The 18238-nt window shown below is 45.4% G+C and overlaps 1 protein-coding gene across 1 annotated transcript in view; it reads right to left on the bottom strand.

The window, feature by feature from the left end:
- Positions 1-1794: 1794 nt before the first annotated feature.
- Positions 1795-18238, bottom strand: part of IL17RD (interleukin 17 receptor D) — a 79582-nt gene continuing 63138 nt past the window's right edge. The window contains exons 6-13 of the mRNA XM_036739459.1: positions 16491-16535; positions 16237-16388; positions 15263-15328; positions 13708-13762; positions 12080-12190; positions 8635-8819; positions 4405-5344; positions 1795-1907 (exon numbers count right to left, since the gene is read on the bottom strand). Of these exons, the coding sequence (XP_036595354.1) occupies positions 1795-1907; positions 4405-5344; positions 8635-8819; positions 12080-12190; positions 13708-13762; positions 15263-15328; positions 16237-16388; positions 16491-16535 (1667 nt within the window). The remainder of the gene's footprint in view (positions 1908-4404; positions 5345-8634; positions 8820-12079; positions 12191-13707; positions 13763-15262; positions 15329-16236; positions 16389-16490; positions 16536-18238) is intronic.

Below are 18238 nucleotides of genomic sequence, written 5' to 3'. Positions count from 1 at the left end.
GTGGTTTTTATTGGAGGAAGGTATAGAAATCACATTTGGCAGATTGGCAGATAATGCAAAGCTGAGATGGACAGCTATGACACTGGATGACAGGATTCAACAAAACCTCACCAGGCTGGAACATGGATGGGCTGACTCAAATAAGCTAAAATGTGATAGGGATAAAGGTGGACATTAGCTGAAAAAATCAACTTCCCAAGCACAAGACGAGGAGCTAAGGTAAGACAACAAATGGTTTTTGTGAAAAAGATCCAGGGAATTGGGGGGGCACAAGTCAACGGTGTGACATTGGAGCAAGACAGCTCTCCCAGGCTGCATGAGGGAGGCATAGTGTTCTGAATGAGGGAGCTCCCTCTCTCCTCTGTCCTGCTCAGTCCGTACCTGGTGGACTGTGCTCCCATTCTAGGAAGGATACGGACCCAGCAGTCACAAGAGGGCAACCTAGGTGATGAAAAGACCAGAGATCATGCCATATAAGGATAGGTCAGAGGAAATGAGGAGGCTAAATGTGGAGAAAAGAAAACTCAGTGGGGACAGGAGAGCTGTCCCACAGAAGAGGGATTAGCTTTGTTCTGCTTGGCCTCTGAAAGCAAAACTAGTGGAGAAGAGGATTTTGACTTGAGGTCAAGAATAGCTTCTTCAGGGATAGAGCTATCCTAACATGGAGTGGGCTGCCCCTCACTGGTGGTCTTTAGGCAGAGACCAGATGGATGATGAGTATAGAGTACGGATGATGAGAACAGAGTAGAACCAATACCTGGGTCAGATAAAGGTTTGGATTAGGTGATCTCTAACACCATCATCTCTTTAATAAAACAAACATATGCTCATGTGACCTCTGACTTAGTGGAATCATGATTGAATCATGGATCATGGATTGTCTCGACACAACTTTCTTTGTAAGAGGATGGTCATGTATAAGAAAAGGACTAGTTCTGGACACACATTCCCAATCACCTGTCAGTCTCAGAAGATCATAGATTTCTGGCTGGAAGAGATGTTTCAGAAGTCATCCAATCTATCATTTACATATAAGGAAACTGAGGCCCAGAGGAGGGGGCAAGGGGCTTATTGAAGGTCACACAGGTAGTTAGTGACAGGGAATCCAGGCCCTTAGACTCCAAATTCAGACAAATTCCACTACACTGTATTGCCCATCCAAACTTAAGTTTTACAAGTTGTGTGTGTGTGTCTATGATTATACAGATGATGATTCCAGTTCCTTTCATCAAAGGAACATTTCCCAGGGACTGGGTGACAATTCTAGACACAGAAAACCTATGTCTATAATTTCTTTAAAAGTTTTTGTTCCATGAATCATTTCAATTGAAAATCCACATCTCTACCTTCTGTGCTAAGTATAACCAAATGGACCTAGAGACATAATGAAAATGAAGACAGTCCTATTTCTCTCTCTCCCTGAATGCGGTTGCTTTTTGAATGCCTCTTCCCTTCTGCCCCACTTGGAGATCCAAGGCTGAGTTATAAGTATAAAATGGTAGGAACAGGTGAACATGGTCAAAGGAATCAAGTTAATGTGGGGAGATGGGCATCCTGTGCTTATCGGCTCCCCTTGTGAAGCTCTCTGAAGAGTCTGCAGATGATGGGTTTTACCAAACCCAAGGGTGGAGGGAGGGGCAGGAGAACTAGTACTGGCCAAAAGCTCCCTCTAAACATCCAAACGCAGGGTTTTCATTCCTTCAAGTAGGCGAGGTGATGGGGCAAGGGGCTGACTGACACACAGGCGCTGTCCGCTGTTGCTAAAGTGGCAATGCATTAGAATCCTCTGTCAGGTTATAACGGGCCAACCACCGGGAGTTCGTCGGTGAAACTGTGCCCACTGAGTCCAGCTTTACATGTTCCAGAATCGACACACTTGGAAGGGAGGACAGGGGGCTCCTCTTCACCTGCAGAAAAGAGAGAAAAAAATGATGTGGGGAAAAGACAGTGTGCCACAGGCAAACAACTTGGCCTTTACTTATCTGTGAGCACATTGTTGCTTTTCTGTCTTCGTATTCCCAGTACCTAGAAAAGTATCTGGCATACAAGAGGTGCTTAATGCATGTTTGCTGAGTAACTATCATTTCTCCCCCCAACTTCTCCTGATTACTTTGTCAATATTTATTTTCCATGTGCACATGCTTTTTCTTCCTAGTAGACTGGAAGCTCTTTGAGGGTACACACTGTCTTTTCCCTCTTTTTGTATCCCTTGTGCTTAGCACAGGGCCTGACATATATACATGCTTAACAAATGTTTAACGACTGGCTGAGTACATTGGAAGCTCCCTGAGGGTCGGGGTTCTTTAGTTTCTGGTTTTGTGCCCCTAGAGCCTAGTTCAGTGCCTGATAGAAGTAAGTGCTTAGTAAATTCTTGCCAAATTAAATTGATGTCATTGAAAGAATGCTGAAATTGAAATCCTAGACCTGAGTTCAAATTTATCTCAGGTCTTTACTTGCCGTGTGAACATGAGTAAGACTGAACCTTCCAGAGTCCTGGGTTTTTAATCTGTAAAATGTGGATAATAATATCTATAGCGTCATCTACTGCAGAGGGTTGGTGTGAGGAAAATGCTCTACAAACCCTAAAGCTCTTTAGCAATGTCAATGGATAAGAATTAACCTGTGAGTTTATTTATATAAAAATAATAATAATACCTAACACTTATATAGCACCTACTATGTGCCAAACACTTTATAATCCATGTGAACATTTGGGGTGGATTCTCTAAATTTGCACATCCTGCATTTCCTTTGAGCTGTTTCAATTCTGCTTTGCTCACAGAGCACAGCACCTTCCCTGATGTGGGCACGCCATGCTGGGCAATCCTGTACCATTGTCTCCCATGCCACACAATCAATTCCACAGCTAATAAATGCCTGAGGAGGAATTTGAACTCCGGTCTTCTGGACCCTAGGCACTGGGCCACCTGGCTGCCTTACTAAGAATGTACCAGGTACTGGTGAATATAAATATAAAAAGGAGTGAAGTCCCTGACCTCCAGGAGCTTATAACCTAAGTGGAGAGAAATGATGATCACAGATAAGTGCATTTCCTATGAAAACATAGTTTTTAAAAGCGAGCAAAGCCCAGAGTACATACAGCGTACCTGAACTCTGACCTCTGGAATAAGCCGCAACGTCTGAGCACGAGAGGTGATGGAAAAAGTTTTAACGGCAACCAGGGATGTGAATACCGTCCTGAAAGGCCACATCCAAGTTTACCCGGGGACACTGAAAACTTGTGGGGTCACGCTCAGCACATACAGGCACACTCTATCACATTAGGATGTGGTTTGGAGCAATTGTTCCTCCAAGGCACACTGTGATGGACATTAATTATCCACAAGCAAATGGCGATTTCCTCCACACCCAGGTTCCCAACTTGGACTAATCCACTAATCCGACGTGTTAAGAAATCTTTGGCGGCTCCACACCACCTCCGGGATAAAAATCCATCGTTCTGCTATCTGCAAAGCCTTCCATGATTTGTTCCCACCTAGATTTCCAGTATAATTTCCAATTATTCCTTTTCCTGAATCAGCCTGCCTGCTGCTCCCTGTGCACAACAGCCAATTTCCCGCCTTTGTGCCTTTGTCCAGACTGTACCCTATGCCAAGAATGCATTCCCTCTGGCTTCAAAGCACAGCTCATTTATTACCTCCCATATAGGACCTTCCTTGACCCTTACTGGCATGTACACTGCCCCCACCCCATATTGAAATTGGGGCAGTGAGGCAGCCAATAAAGTACTGGGCCTGGAGGCAGGAGGACCTGAATTCAATTTCAGCCTCAGACCTTGTTGGGTGACCCTAGGCAAGTCACTTCACCCCGTTTGCCTCAGTTTCCTCATCCATAAAATGAGCTGAGAAGGAAATGGCAAATCACTCCAATCTCTCTGCCAAGAAAACCCCAAACGGGGTCACAAAGAGTTGGACACAATGAAAAGAATGAACAACAACAAACTTCTTGAAATTAATTTTGTATTAGCCCACCTCCCTCCACATAGATTGCTTCCTCCCAGTAGAATGCAAGCTCCTTCAGTGGCAGGGTGTTCTATTTTTCTCCCTGCACCCCCAAAGTCTCACACAGTGCCACGCGTATTTGGCCAAGTGGAAAGCCAGACCTAGGATTTCACTGTGGGGAGGGGGGAACGTGGGAGGAGCTCTCAGTGTGGACGTTCCTTCTGACAACACGTCTACAACTCTTGTGTAACTTAGAGGGTCAGAGCTGACCGTGGCAGGAAGAAAGCAAGCAACTCACCCAGGGTCACACAACCAGCCTGGATCAGCGACAGTCCTGGAACCAAGGTCTTCCAAGGCAGAGGCTGGCCCTCGAGCACCTGCACAAAGCTAACTCCCCATTTTGCCATGACACACACTTGATGTTTGATAAATTGACACTCACCTAAGCCTGAAGAAGAGGAGACACTCCCCGTGATGGAAGAGGTTTCCATTTGGTCTATCAAAAGTCCTTCCATCAGAGGCAGCGATAATTCTGATGATGGCACAGAAGAGTCATAAATGCCGGAATCCCTGGGCATATCGGGGGGACTGACTGCCTTCACAGTGTGCAACAAAGGTCGGAGAACACAGCTGCCGTCATGAGGGTCTTGGGAGTCCCCGTCTTCTTCCAGGCTTAAATGGGGCAGGACCAAATGAGAGTCTGCAGCACCAGCACCAAGGATGGGGGCTTCGGCTTTCAGGTAAAAGTCGCCTTCAGCCACCTGCTTGCAGATGCCATCGTTCAGCACCAAGCCAGAGTCCAGTTTCTCCATGATGGGCTCCTGGTAATGTAGTGGGGGAGGAAGGAAAGGAAGGAACTGTTTCTCAAACCAATCGGGCTCTTGATCAATAAGCTGGTGCATGTTGCAGATTGCCACATATAGAGACCGCCCAGACTTGCTCCGAAAATAATTCCTCTTGCTGAGGTTGACGGGATAGAGGTCTGGATCCTGTGGGCTGAGATCTCGAGAGTGCAAGTGAGAATAGAGCTGGGGGAGGTGATCCATGAGCTTGTACTTGGTGCTCAGGTCCAGCACTCCGGGAACATCGCCCTCGCAGGAGTAATCGAAGTAGACAGCGATGTATTTGCCCAGATCGGCTGAGCTCTGCTTGGCCTGGCGGAGCTTCTCGGCAATGGTGGCCACAGCCACCAGGAAGAGCTCGCTTCCGTCAGCCTCGCCTCTCCTCCCTCCCCTGTGCTTACAGCTCTTCTTCTCAACAAAGTACTTCATCCCCTTGGAACACACAACGATGACAAAGTGGGACTCCCGGATCTTCTGGATGACCCACTCCTTCTGCCCCTCCCGGCACATCTTGAAGTCTTCCCACAGATCCAGGGCAACCTATAGGAGAAAATGGAACCTTGATTGACAAGAAATGAACCTTAAATGAATGGCAAGAATACATTACACTGGAGGAGGGAGGAGAAGAGGGGAGAAGGGAGAGAAGAAAGGGAAGAGGGGAGGGGGAAGAGGGGAGAAAGGAAGGGGAAGAGAGGGAGGGGAAGGGGAAGATGAGAAGAAGAAGGGAAGAGGAGGAGAAGAAGAAGAAGGAAAGAGGAAGGGGAAGAGGGGAAGAAGAAGAGGGGAAGAAGTAGGGAAGAGGAAAAGGAAGAGGGGAAAGGGGGAGAAGAAGGGAAGAGGAAGGGGAAGAGGGGAAGAAGAAGTGGTAAGAAGAAGGGGAAGAGGGGAGAAGGGGGAGAAGAAGAGGGGAAGGGGAAAGGGGGAGAAGGAAAGGGGAAAGAAACATGGCCAGAAGCAGGACAAACCCATCTGAGCCTGTTGTATCCTGTGCCTGGCACACAGTAGATATTTGCTGACTGGCTGAACTCTCCAAGGCTGACACGGACCAGACAGCTTTAGATACTGGAGAGAAAACTACTGAATGTTTCAAAGAAAGCGAATCCTGAATGTGGACATTAACACAAAATGGAGTTAGAAAACTGTCCAATGGAAAAAACAAAATAAAAACTGTCCAACACAGGATGTGTAATGAGGTATAGCGGTAATCAGTATCTATTTTGATGTTGAGATCGATCCTCAATATGGAGATAGATGTAGCTAGGTATCAGTATCTAGATATCTATTTATATGTGTGTATTTTTTTGACCTGGCCAGCGGAGGAATGTCTTGCTGGACTATACTCACTTGTGTTTTGTTGTTGTTTGTTTGGGAAAAGAAAACAAATGGCTGCTATTTAAAAAACAAAGAAAAAACCAAACCACTCAAGTGCTTACTATGTGCCAAGAACTGTGCTAAGTACTAGAATAATCAATACAGAAAGTGAAGAAAGACCCTGCCCTCAAGGAGCTTCTATTCTAATAGGAGGAGACAAGAAGAGACACAGATGGGGTCACTCCCTGAAGTCACTGAACTGTAAGGGACTTCACTGGCCATCTGAATAGTGGCCAGTCCATACCTGTGTGAGGATCCCTTCCAGACAGATGGTCACCCAACCTCTGCCCAAAGACTTCCAGGTGGGGGATCCCCACCTCCTTCACAAATGGCCAGAGTCCCAGATGATGTTTCTGCCTCCCCTTCCCCTCTCTTGTGTGCAAACTTTGGAAAGGCTTTGAGTATGGTGTCCTTCGAGGGGAAAAGGGCTGCATTTGGAGTTAGAACCCTGCCTCAGACACTTGCTTCCTTTGTGGCCTTCATCAAGTCATTTCCCTGGCATGTGAAAAATGAGAAGCTGGAGTAGATGTCCCCTCTGAGGTCCCCCAGTTCTAAATCTAGGATGCTGTATGTCTGTTGTCTGAGGACCAGCCTAGACAGAGCTATAATGGAAGACCCACCCCCTCAGCTTGGTATTTAGAGTAATAAACTGTTTTCAACCAGAGATCATTCAGAGCAAAAGAGAAAGGTTGCCATCTGGGTCAATGGAGGGGGTCGCCATGCGGACATGTAAAATGTTGATTTAACTATGGCAATTTTTTTTAGACTTCTAGGCATTCCCCATGAGGAAAGCCCCTCTTGCAATATAGATGGGTATTTACAGTCTCAAAGAGTTGCCAGGGGCACATGGAGGGTAAAGGACTTGCCCAGGGTCACACAGCAAGGATGCTTCAGAAGCAGGATTTGAACTCAGAGTCTTCATGGCTTGAGGCCACCATGCCTCATGTCATATTCCTTCAGGATACAGAAAATGCTCATGTCTTGGTATCGCATGGTGTGTATAAGGAAGAAGAGGCATGACTGGGAGTCATTTGAGTTGCTTTTTTAGCAGGAGGTGGGAAAGTAGATCTGATCATGGTCTCTGTTCCATGAAACTGTGACCAGAGACAGGCTGTTAACAACCCAAATGCACAGTCTCCATCGCCTGCTCCCTCTGCATGCAGAAGACACAACATGTTCAATGACGTGGAACTGTCTTAGGGTATTTTTTCTATCTCACTATTGTCACACAAGTCAGATGAATGGGAGGGGGAAAAGTGAATCTATGGTGACAATCCTGCCGGATCCAGGGGGCTGGAAGCTGTTTCTCCAGGAGCAGAGATGGCTGGGCAAGGATCCGGCCACTGCTGGCTGGCTCCCCCTGTGACCTCTACTACACATCTGTGAAACAGCTGGCCAGGATGCAGGGCACTAATGATGCAAGGCGTGGAGGTCAAGAGGCCGTGTGTGTTTGGTGGTCAGATGAGGTGAGGAAGAGGAAGGAATGTTTGCTGAAAGAGGACAACAGGAATCCAGTCTTGCCACAGACTTGGCTCAAAAAACCAAACCTAGGAGGGGAGCAAATCTCAAAAATAAACAGGAAAATGGCCAGGGATTGTAAGTAAGTAATCTGAACACAAGGGGGCAGTCTTATCATGTGCAGCTTTAAGAGGGAAACACCAGTGTTGGGTCACACCATTACTGGAAAATTAGTCTTGAAGGGTGGGGTTAAGGATGGGAAATAGACAGCTTAGAGTGTCCTGCAAAGGGCCCTGGACTGACTTTAAGCCAAGAATCCTTCCCCTTCTTTGTGCCATGGGCCCCTTTGGCATCTGGTCCAGCCAATGGATGCCTTCTTAGAATAATGGTTATGAAATGCATATGGTAGAATAGATGGCATCACAAAGGAACCCAACTACAGAGACATCCATCAGTCATCCAGATATTGAAAGAGCCAAGGTCACAGACCTCAGGCTAAGGGCCCCTGCTCTAGATACATGGGAGCCAAGCAGACTCAAGAGGAATGCTGGAGTATCTGAAGGAGTATGTGTCACGGGGATGAGGCGGGATCAGCAACATCTGTACAACTTGGGCTCTCACTCAGAGAGTTTGCCTGGGCATGGAAAGAGCCAGTGACTTACTCAGGGTCACACAGCTACTGTGTAGGTGGGACTCAAACCCAGGTCTCACAGTCTCTAAAGCCAGTTCTTTGTTCACCGACCCATGCTGCCTCTCGCTGGTAATAACCACCACCATCAACCTAATAACCACAAATAACTGACTTTTATATGGTGCAAGGTACATCACAGACATTGGATTGGCTCCTCATCCCAGCAGCATGAGGCTACACATCTCTTGCTCTCCCAGAACAGACACCATTTTCTGAGAAGGTCCACAGTAGTGGTGATTTCAGGAAGGGCCCTCCCAAGAAGGTCACACCTGTCCTGTTCCCTGCTGGGCAGGGCAGTGGCATCACTTACCTCGCAGCCACAGAAGTCCTGAAGGAAATAGGCAAAGCACTGGATGACGGTCATGTGTTTCTGGCAGTCTTTGCTGGAGTAGCAGATGAACACTTTGGGCCGAGGATGGAACCTCTCCCCGGGGGCCGCGGCCGTGTACGTGGATGACTCTGAGCTCTCCTCATCTAAATGTGAATATATATTTTCTAAATTGAAAAAGAAGATACAGTTGGCACCCAACGGCAACACTTCTCCTTTCCCTAAGGACTAACAACATAAGCTTGTCCGTGCGTGTTGAATAATGTACGTATTTTCAGACTTTTCCATGTATTTATCAGTCATACTGATTTTGTCCTCTTTTTAAAAAATCTTTAGATGCTATTTGTTATATGGGATATCTCTTTGAGAGGGAGAAGAAGGGTGGTAAATGATGGTGATATAAAAAAATCAATAAAAATGCATTTTCAAAAAAGAGCAAACAGCTCAGGTTTTTTCCCCATGAGAGGCATCCCTCCACGCAAACCCCACAAGCCTTCACACGATCCCCACTGGTTAAAAGGATGGTGTATTTGGCAGCAAGAACAGACACCAACTGGACTTGGCAGCAAGAAAGAGTGCAAAGCCAGATACTGGCCACCAGGGGGCGCAAGTGCACATCACTTTCTCAAGAACATCATGATAAAAGATGGGAGCTAACTTTTGGCTGAGAACTTTTTGAGAAGACAGAATCCTTTCTTCCCTGAAGTCAGTCACATGTGGGCCAAGGTTCCCACACTCGCTAAATCTACACTTCCCCCATGTCGGAGTGAGCCGTGTCTGTGCTGATAGGAAGCAGAAGCGTTGGACCATGTTTTAATTACGCCACCCATCACTTCTCAGCTGCCCCATCCAACTGCACTTCCATTTAAGCAAAAAGCAACTATTAAGCACCTACTGCATGCTAGCCACTGGGGTTATAAAAGAAAAATGAAACAGACGATGCCCTCAAGAGGCTTACATTCTCCACCTTCTCGTCTCAGCCTCTTAAAATTCAGAACCTCCTTCAAAATTCAGTACAGGGGTCACCTCCTCTAGGAAGCCAACTCTGATGCTCTTACCCCATCCATTCACCTCCATTTTAGTATTCTCTCCCTCCTGAAATAATTCCTTATCACAGGGCATGACTTTTAGGCCTAGAGAGAGTTAGATGGTATAGTGGGTAAAGTATTGGGGCTGGAATCAGGAAGACCTGAGTTCAAATATGGCCTCAGACATTTACTAGCTGTGTGACCTTGAGTTAGTCACTTAACCTGTTTGCCTCAGTTTCTGAGGATAATAATAGCATCTACCTCATAAGAGTGATGTAAGGATCAATGCTCACAAAATCAAAAATCCAAGCCTCCTCCCAGTAATGTCAATAAACATTTATTAAGCATCTACTATGTGCTAGGCACTGTGCTAAGTGCTGGGGATACAAAAAATGGCAAAAGACAGTCTCTGACCTTAAGGAGCTTAAAATTTAATGGCACAAGCCTAAAGTGTTTATATAAATACTAGCTCTTATTTTTAATTATTCTTTTTGATGACAAACACCCTGAGAAGAGAGACCAGTTCTTTTTTGTATCCTGGGGCCTTCCATGGCACCTTGCCCTTTTTTGGTCCAAGTCTGTGATTTCATTGGCCTATAGAGTTTCCCGGGAAGGCACTCCCATGACCAATGCAGACGCTACAACGGTAAGCCTTAGCACATTCTGCCTGGGGTTCTCCTAGTGACCTCCCAGTGGTTACTCAGCAAACATATGCCAAAGTTGGGACTTTGAACCAAACTTGCGCTGATTTAAAGACCAGCTCTCCATCCCCTAGACCATGCTGCTACTTATTAATTATAAGCTTAATAAATATTAGTTGAATTCAATTCTTCCTAAGGGTGGTGAGGAAAGATACCACAGCTATCCAGATAAATATAACGCAAGGCAGAAAGTTATGTTGTTGACTCATTTCAGTTATCTGATTTTTTGTGACTCCAGTTGGGGTTTTCCTTCTCCAGATCATTTTACAGATGAGGAAACTGAGGCTGACAGGGGTAAGTAACTTGCCCAGGGTCACAGAGCTTATTTGAACTCGGGTCTTCCTGACTCCAAGCTAGGCAATCTATCCACTGTGCCATCTAGCTAAAAGTAATGGAAGCCAAAGAAATTTCCAGACAAGGTACACTAAAAAGATTAGCAACAGGAGAAAATACTTTCTCAGGGGAGGGCTGCAGGGAGAAGATAACGCTGGAGCTAAGCTTTGAAGATGTTTCTGAAAAGTGGAGACAACACGTGTGTCACACTCTGTGATGGTTGATGTGTCTTATATAGTGTACAAAAGGCAATCACGCTAAATAAGCCAGAGTCAGTGGTGGAAGGCCTTGAGTGTCAAGCTCTGGAGTCTGTATTTTATCCTAGAGGCAACAGTGAGCCACTGAAGGCATCTGAGCACTCTCCCGAGGGACATGATCATTCTGGTACCTTAGCAATGTGACTTTGGGAGCTACGTGAATGTGGATTAAAGAGACAGAAGTAGTCAAGAGACTGACTAGGAGGCTATTAGAACAGCCTAGGGGAAAGGCGATTAAGGGTCTGAGGCAAGTTACTACCAGTGGGTAGAGAGAAGGAAGGGGTTGCCAAAGATGTCACAGAAAGACAATCACCTGGTCCTGGCAACTTATTGGCTGGGGAGAGGGGTGGTGCAGAGGAAGATAACCCCCAGTTTGCTTCTAGTCCTTGGGATATGGAATGGCCAATTCTGTGTTAGACATAAAACCAGGCCACAGGGTACTCAGACTTCTCATTTTCAAATGTGTTTCCTTTTTTTTTTTAAACATTCATGGTGCTTTTAAAAAAATATTTTATGGGGATAGTGAGCCCTCCTGCCCCTACTGAACACTCTCTTAAAACAATAAGCCATCAAACTAACCAAATGGGCAAGTCTGCCTGAATGTACATGCACCACTTCACACCCATAGCCCCCCACCTCTACACACTGGGATTTTACTTTTAAAATTGATGATGGTGATCACTTCCTATTCCATCACAATTTATAATTTCAAAGCTCTTTCCTTGTATGAGATGGAGGGTGCACAGTTTGGACCTGTGATGGGAATTCTCAGGTATGAAAACTCTCTCCACCAATAAAGCTCAGCAACTGAATGTCTTAAAGGGCTCCCTGGCACTGACAGCTGTACAGCCTTGCCTGCAGTCAGAGAGCTAGTGTATGTCAGGGCTGGACTCAAGCTGAGGTCATCTGGGCTGCAGGACTGGCCCACTATCTACTGCACGCAGCTGTCTCCGCGCTTCTGAACAGGAACCCAAACCTGAGCGACGTCTCTGCCTTCCCAGGGCAAGTGAGTGGCTGAGCCGACCTCAAATGCAGCTGGTCCACCAGGTATCTCTCCAGAGCCCCCATTGCAACCCTCCCTGGAAGGCAACACTGACCCGAGAGTTACCTTGCTGCTTCTTGCGACACATCACGGTGAAGAGCGTTGCAAAGGCAGAGATGACGACCAATGGGACTGTGATGGCGATGGCCCGGATGGGCCCAGCCCAGGGAGAATGCACTAGGGTTCGAAAAGGAAGGATAGCCCTCAGATATGAGACACGCAGACACAGCGGCACCACCACCACCATCGCCATCAAGCCTACCCACGTTTCTGAAGACTTTCAGGCCCCCACAGCACCGGGGAGGAAAGTGGTGCGCTTATTGTAATTATCAGCATTCTAACAATTATCAGTATCATCATCATCACCATCATAATGATCATCACAGTAATGACATCGCTACTATAATCACATGATCATTATTATAATCATTGTTATCATCGTTATAATAATCACCATTGTAATGTATCATCCTTATAATAAGTATTAACATCGTTATCACAGTCATTATAATTATCATTTTAATTACCATTGTAATTATATCATGATTATAAATGATCATCGCCATCATTAGAACCATTATCATCATTATAATAATTACCATTGTAATATATCATTCTTATAACAATTATTATCATTATCATAATCATTATAATTATTGTTTTAATTATCACTGTAACTATCACCATCAACTATTACCATCCTCATCATTATTCTAATTCTGTAGATGCAGAAAGTGAAGCTCGGGGTGTTACATGGCTGGGTTCAGCTTGCTCACACCATGAGATGAACTCTGCTATTCCATTCGAGGCCACCAGGTGGCACAGTGGACTTAAGAGTCAGAAGAAACGAGTTCAGATCTTCCTTCAAGACACTTACTAGAAAGACATTTCAATTTTCAGCCTCAGTTTCCTTATCCATAAAGGAGGGACTGGGTTCTTGTGAGGATCAAATGAGATAAAGGTGCTAATAATGGAATGATCTTAATAAAAATTAATGAGATAAAACACTTTGCAAATCTTTAAGCGCTTTGTTAATGTCAGGCATCACCACCACCACTGTTACTTTTGTAATTATTAATACCCCCCAACTCCCTTAAAAACAGCTGCCGCCATTTTTATCAGCTCCATTAAAAACAGCTGCTGCCATTTTTAATCTATCGGCTCACAACTCCATAGGTGAGCAGGACCTGAGAGGCCATCAAATCTGTACCCTCAGTTTACAAATGAAGACACAGGGAGGGTGAAGTGAACACACAGGTAAGTAAGCAGCTGAGCCAGGATTTGAACCCAGGTCTCTGACTCCAAACCCACTGCCCTTTCTACCGTGCCATGCTAGTTTCAACTTATTCAAAGGGATTCATAGAGTCCCTTTTCTTTGATGCAGGAACTAGAACAGATCCCCAGGAGAATCTGTTAGACTACAGGTAACTCGGGGGAGATTGTCTTAGAAGTTCAGAGCCAGAAGGGAAGCCAAGTCAGACACATGCACCTTCAGACAATCCTGTGTTTACAGAGGGGATGTGACTTCCTCAAGGTCACGTGTGTAGTAAGCATCAAAACCTTTCCAGAAAAAATGGGATCTGGTGGATGTTTCTCAATGATGATCCAAGGGGCAGGGGAGGCTTGGAAAGCCTTAGATTCTTTGTCTTCTAGGGACCCAAAGCAGGGTTGCTCTGAGAAAAGAGACTGCTTACCTGGCTTGAAGGCATAATGCATCATTTTTCTGGTTGTATTTGTGTCATCCACAAGCTAGAAGGGAGAGAAGACTCATCTTAATAAACTCCATTATCTAATTCTGAACATCGTAGCTTCTCCCTCCCACCTGTGCACATGTGAATTGACAATCTTAAACAGTCATCTTAGCCAGGATGAAAATGAGGAGGGCAAAAATTCCACCATGTGGGGGCAGATAAAGGAAGGACAGGTAGGGCGCTGGGCTTTTGAAATAGAAAAAATCCCAGGATTGTTGATTGATAAGTGTTTGGAGGTAATTCAGGAACTGAGTTTAAGTCTTAAATAGAATTATAGAGACCATCAGAGAGAGAAGAGAGTGAGGCGCCCAGTGTGGGAAAACTCACATAGAAACCATGTCCCTGCTGCCACATGCTGACTTAGAAAACCACAAATTAATATTATCTATGTCCTAGTGTGTTTATATTTATTTCCTTTAATATTTCCCGATTATATTTTAATCTGGTTAGGGCTGCACTCTGTGAGGTTTACCGAAAGGGTAACACCCCATTATCCCATCACTTGACAGATGAGGAAAATGGGAAAGCCCAGAACAGGTCCAGCTTTGGTCAATTATTTCAGAACTCAGCTGCAAACCTTCAAGGACACGTAGCTCTCATCTATGTGGGAACTTCCTTCTCCCTCCTGGGTCCATGACCCTTCTACCAATTAAGTAGTAGATGCTTTCCATGTTTTCCATGGCTGGAAACATCCATCATCTGGGGGTCAATCTTGTGTGGAGGAGAAAGTCCAAACTCAAAAACCCATGGTGCCTTCACCAAGTCAAGAAAATCACTGACTCACAGAACAATTCCATAAAGCAGCCAAAACCTCATGTTTTTAAGGCTAGAAGAATCTGCATAGAAGAACAGATATAGAGTTGGGCCTCAGAGGTCAGAGGCTACAACCCCCTCATTTTAGAGATGAAAAACTGAGACCCGGAGAGGGGCCTACAGTTACACAGAGAATTAGAAGCAAAGCCACAATCTGAACCCAGGTCTTTGACCAATCTGACTCTTCTGATACTAGGCCATGATACTTGACATTTCTGGTTAAAATTAAGCCCCCTTGCAAAATCTGTGTTGTTGTTCAGTTGTTTCCAATTGTGTCAGACTCTTCGTGACCCCTTTGGAGGTTTTCTTTGGAAAGATACTGGAGTAGTTTGCCATTTCCTTCTCATTTAATCACTTATGATTGCAAAATTAAAAGGATCAGATTTGGCCCTAAAGAGATAGGAGGGGATGCCCTCTAACTCTTCTATGCAGAAGAGGAGGAGGATGGGTGGGGAACATTGCCTCCTTCAGACTTTTTACACAGGTTGCTTAGATTTGCTTCACTTTTTTCATTTTCACTTCCAAAAATGTCTTTATTATAAGGGGGGTGGCTCTCTGGGAGGCAGTGCAGGGAGGGACAAGGGTACAGTGGGAAAGGTATTTGATAGAAAACAAAAGATAGCAAGAAATATTTATTTTAGAAGATTAAACCTGGATTCCAATGAACAGTTTCAGAGCTTTTTACCTCAATTATATAATCCCCTGGAGAGACATTCTGAAGGGTGCAGCTGGTTATCTCTGCATTTTGTTCCTGCAATATAATAAAAATATATATTTAAAAATTTACCTTCTTGAAAAGAGTATTTAAGATTCCTCCAGATCCATAAGGCCCATCCCTCCCTGTGCTCAAAGCAAACACAGATTTATCTTTGGAAAAGGAACCAAACAAGTCTGTTCACCTCAGGTTGTTAAAAGTTTTGGCTGAGTTGTCACACCTGGCCACTCGAGGTCCAATGTCCGGAAACAGTCAGTTCTAAAGAATGTTCTTACTTGAGGCCAAGGGAAGACCACTGAGCAATAAATAGGACACGGGGGGCCCTTTGGGAGCCATAATGGAGTTTTATCACTTAATGAGGCTTTAATTTAGGTCCATCTGCTTGGAAGATGAAAAACAGGAAGAAGACACATCCTTTTAGAGTCTTTGACTTCCTCCAAGGCTGCCAATAGTGGGCCTTCCCAGATGCTAGTGCTAGGTCCATCTTGAAATTTTTTGTGTGCCTTTGAGGATATCTGAGTATTCACCTGTTTATGTGATACAGCATTGCCCCCCTCCCCAGAATGTAAGCTTCTTTAAGGCAGGGAGTGTCTCATTTTTGTGTCCCCAAACCACCTAGTAGGTGCTTACAAATGCCTTTGTTACTGCTCAGTCATCCCAGTCATGTTTAACTCTTCGTGATCCCATTTGGGGTTTTCTTAGCAAAGATGCTGGAGTGGTTTGTCATTTCCTTCTCTGGCTCATTTTACAGATGAGGAAACTGAGGCAAACAAGGTTAAGTGACTTGCCCAGGGTCACACAGCTAGTGAGTGTCTGAGGGCACTTCTGAACTCAGGTCTTCCTGCCTCCAGGCCCAGTGCTCTGTGCACTATGGCCTCCCCTAGCCATCCAACAAATGCTTATTAGTTGAAATGAATGAGACGGATGTCCTTCATTTGGCTTACCTGCCTGCACGTCTTCCGTTTAAAGGGACCTTGGTGCTTGAGCTTGTAGTGAAGATAGTAAAAACGAAACCCAAAGTTATGAGGGGCGTGGTCGAAGGACACCTGCATATTCAGGCCTTGCTGGGTGATGTTGAGATTCCTGGGCTTCCAGACTGTGGAGACGGAGGAGGGAGAATGAGACCCTGGAGCATGGCCGCCAGGCCCGAACGGATGAATATGGGCACGCGGGTCAGGCTGTTAAGAGTTTTACTTACAAGGCTTACAGGCCAGGTTGTCCGGCTGGAGCAGCAATTCACATGCTAGCGAGAGAAAATTAAAAAAAAAAATCAATCATTTACCTGCTACCAGCATCTCACTGTGCAGGCGAAAGCAAATTACATTTATTCATTCAACAAACATTGGAGTGTAGTGTTGTGCAAGGCTTTGGGGAGGACACAAAGACATCAGGACACGTCCCCCCTCGAGGATCTGATCATCTTTAGGGAGAGGCGCATGAAATAATTAGCAGAATAAGATTAAATAACACGGAGAGGGAGGCATGCAGTAGTGGATGAAATTGTTGGACTTGGAGTCAGCAAGGTCTGGGTTTGCATCACGCCTCTGATATGAGCTGTGTGACCCTGTTTGCCTCAGTTTCCTCATCTGTAAAATGAGCCGGAGAAGGAAATGGCAAACCACTCTAATATCTCTGCCAAGGAAACCCCAAATGGGGCCACAGAAAGTCAGACATGACTGAAAACGACTCACCAACAAAACCATTCTATAAAGCTCAGAGGACGCAAATGGCTTTACGTGCATTCTCTCTTTTGACTTGCACTGCAACCCCATGAGAGAGGTGCTAGTATTCTTCCTATTTCTCAGACGACAAAACTGAGGCTGAGGCCTTGCCCAGGATCACACAGCCAAGGTGGAACTTCAAGTCAGATCTTCCTGACTCCAAGCCTAGTATTCTCCACCCTTTATTTTGTTTAATTGGAGCGATGTTTATTTACCGCTTATAATAACATGAATATTAGGTGCCGAAAATTAGTAACAGACATTTTACAATTACAGACTGAACACGGCCAAAAGTGTAAGCCCCAGTGATTTATTATTGTTTATGACAGCAACAATCTCAACACAATTATACATCAGGAGAAAAAAATACCTCTTACAAATATTCCCTCAAACAAACACCTCCATGCCTTAGAACTGCCGATAGCACCGAGAGGGTAAGCCTTCCTCAGGGTCATGCAGCAAGTAAGTGTCTGAGGCTGAATCTGAACTCAAGCCTGTCTGACTCCAGGGCCAGAGCTCTATCCACTACGCCACCCAGCTGCCTAAGGTTTTTTTTCTTGCTATTTTCTGCCTTCCTCTGTATCCTTAGCACATTGGGGAAAAACACGGGCACTACAGAAATGTGTGCTGACTAAACTTGAGGAAGCTCTCCAAAGCGGACTAAGAGCGTTGGCGAGGCACTAAGTTAAGTGACCTGTAGAGAGTGTGTCAGAGGCCAGACTTTCTGAACCCAAGGGCAGCTCTCTACCCACTCCCCTAAGATGCCTCCCATTCATTGATTGATTCATTCATTCAGGTGGAAAGGCAGGGCATGATGTGGACCAGTAATTTAAATGGTACTGGGAGATCCCATGAGGAAACCCACTCTGTAGATCCATATAAGTACAATAATTTATAATCTATAACTTAGAGTCTAAGAGCTGCCTAGGACGTCTCCCAACCCATCCACATTCACACTTTTGTCAGGAGAAAGCAATGTTTCCACTTTTCCCCCTCCCAATAACAACAGCCCAGCTGAACCCTAAATTCTGAACCACCTTCCCCAAGGAAGAACTCCACCCTAGGACTGAACAGTGGGGAGGTTCCTTCATTAGCTCACTGGCTTCTGGTCCCAGAATCTTTGCTATGAGCCCTTTGCCTTGGAACAGAGATCCCATCTCCATCCTGGGTACGAGCTTATTCTCCAGAGTGCTTCCTGGGCGTGTGGGCGTGTTATTGGCTACCA

Source organism: Trichosurus vulpecula, chromosome 9, assembly GCF_011100635.1.
Source record: "Trichosurus vulpecula isolate mTriVul1 chromosome 9, mTriVul1.pri, whole genome shotgun sequence".
In the NCBI taxonomy this organism is placed as follows: domain Eukaryota; kingdom Metazoa; phylum Chordata; class Mammalia; order Diprotodontia; family Phalangeridae; genus Trichosurus; species Trichosurus vulpecula.
Note: the sequence above shows the minus strand (reverse complement) of the source record. Positions and strands in the feature narration are given on the sequence as shown.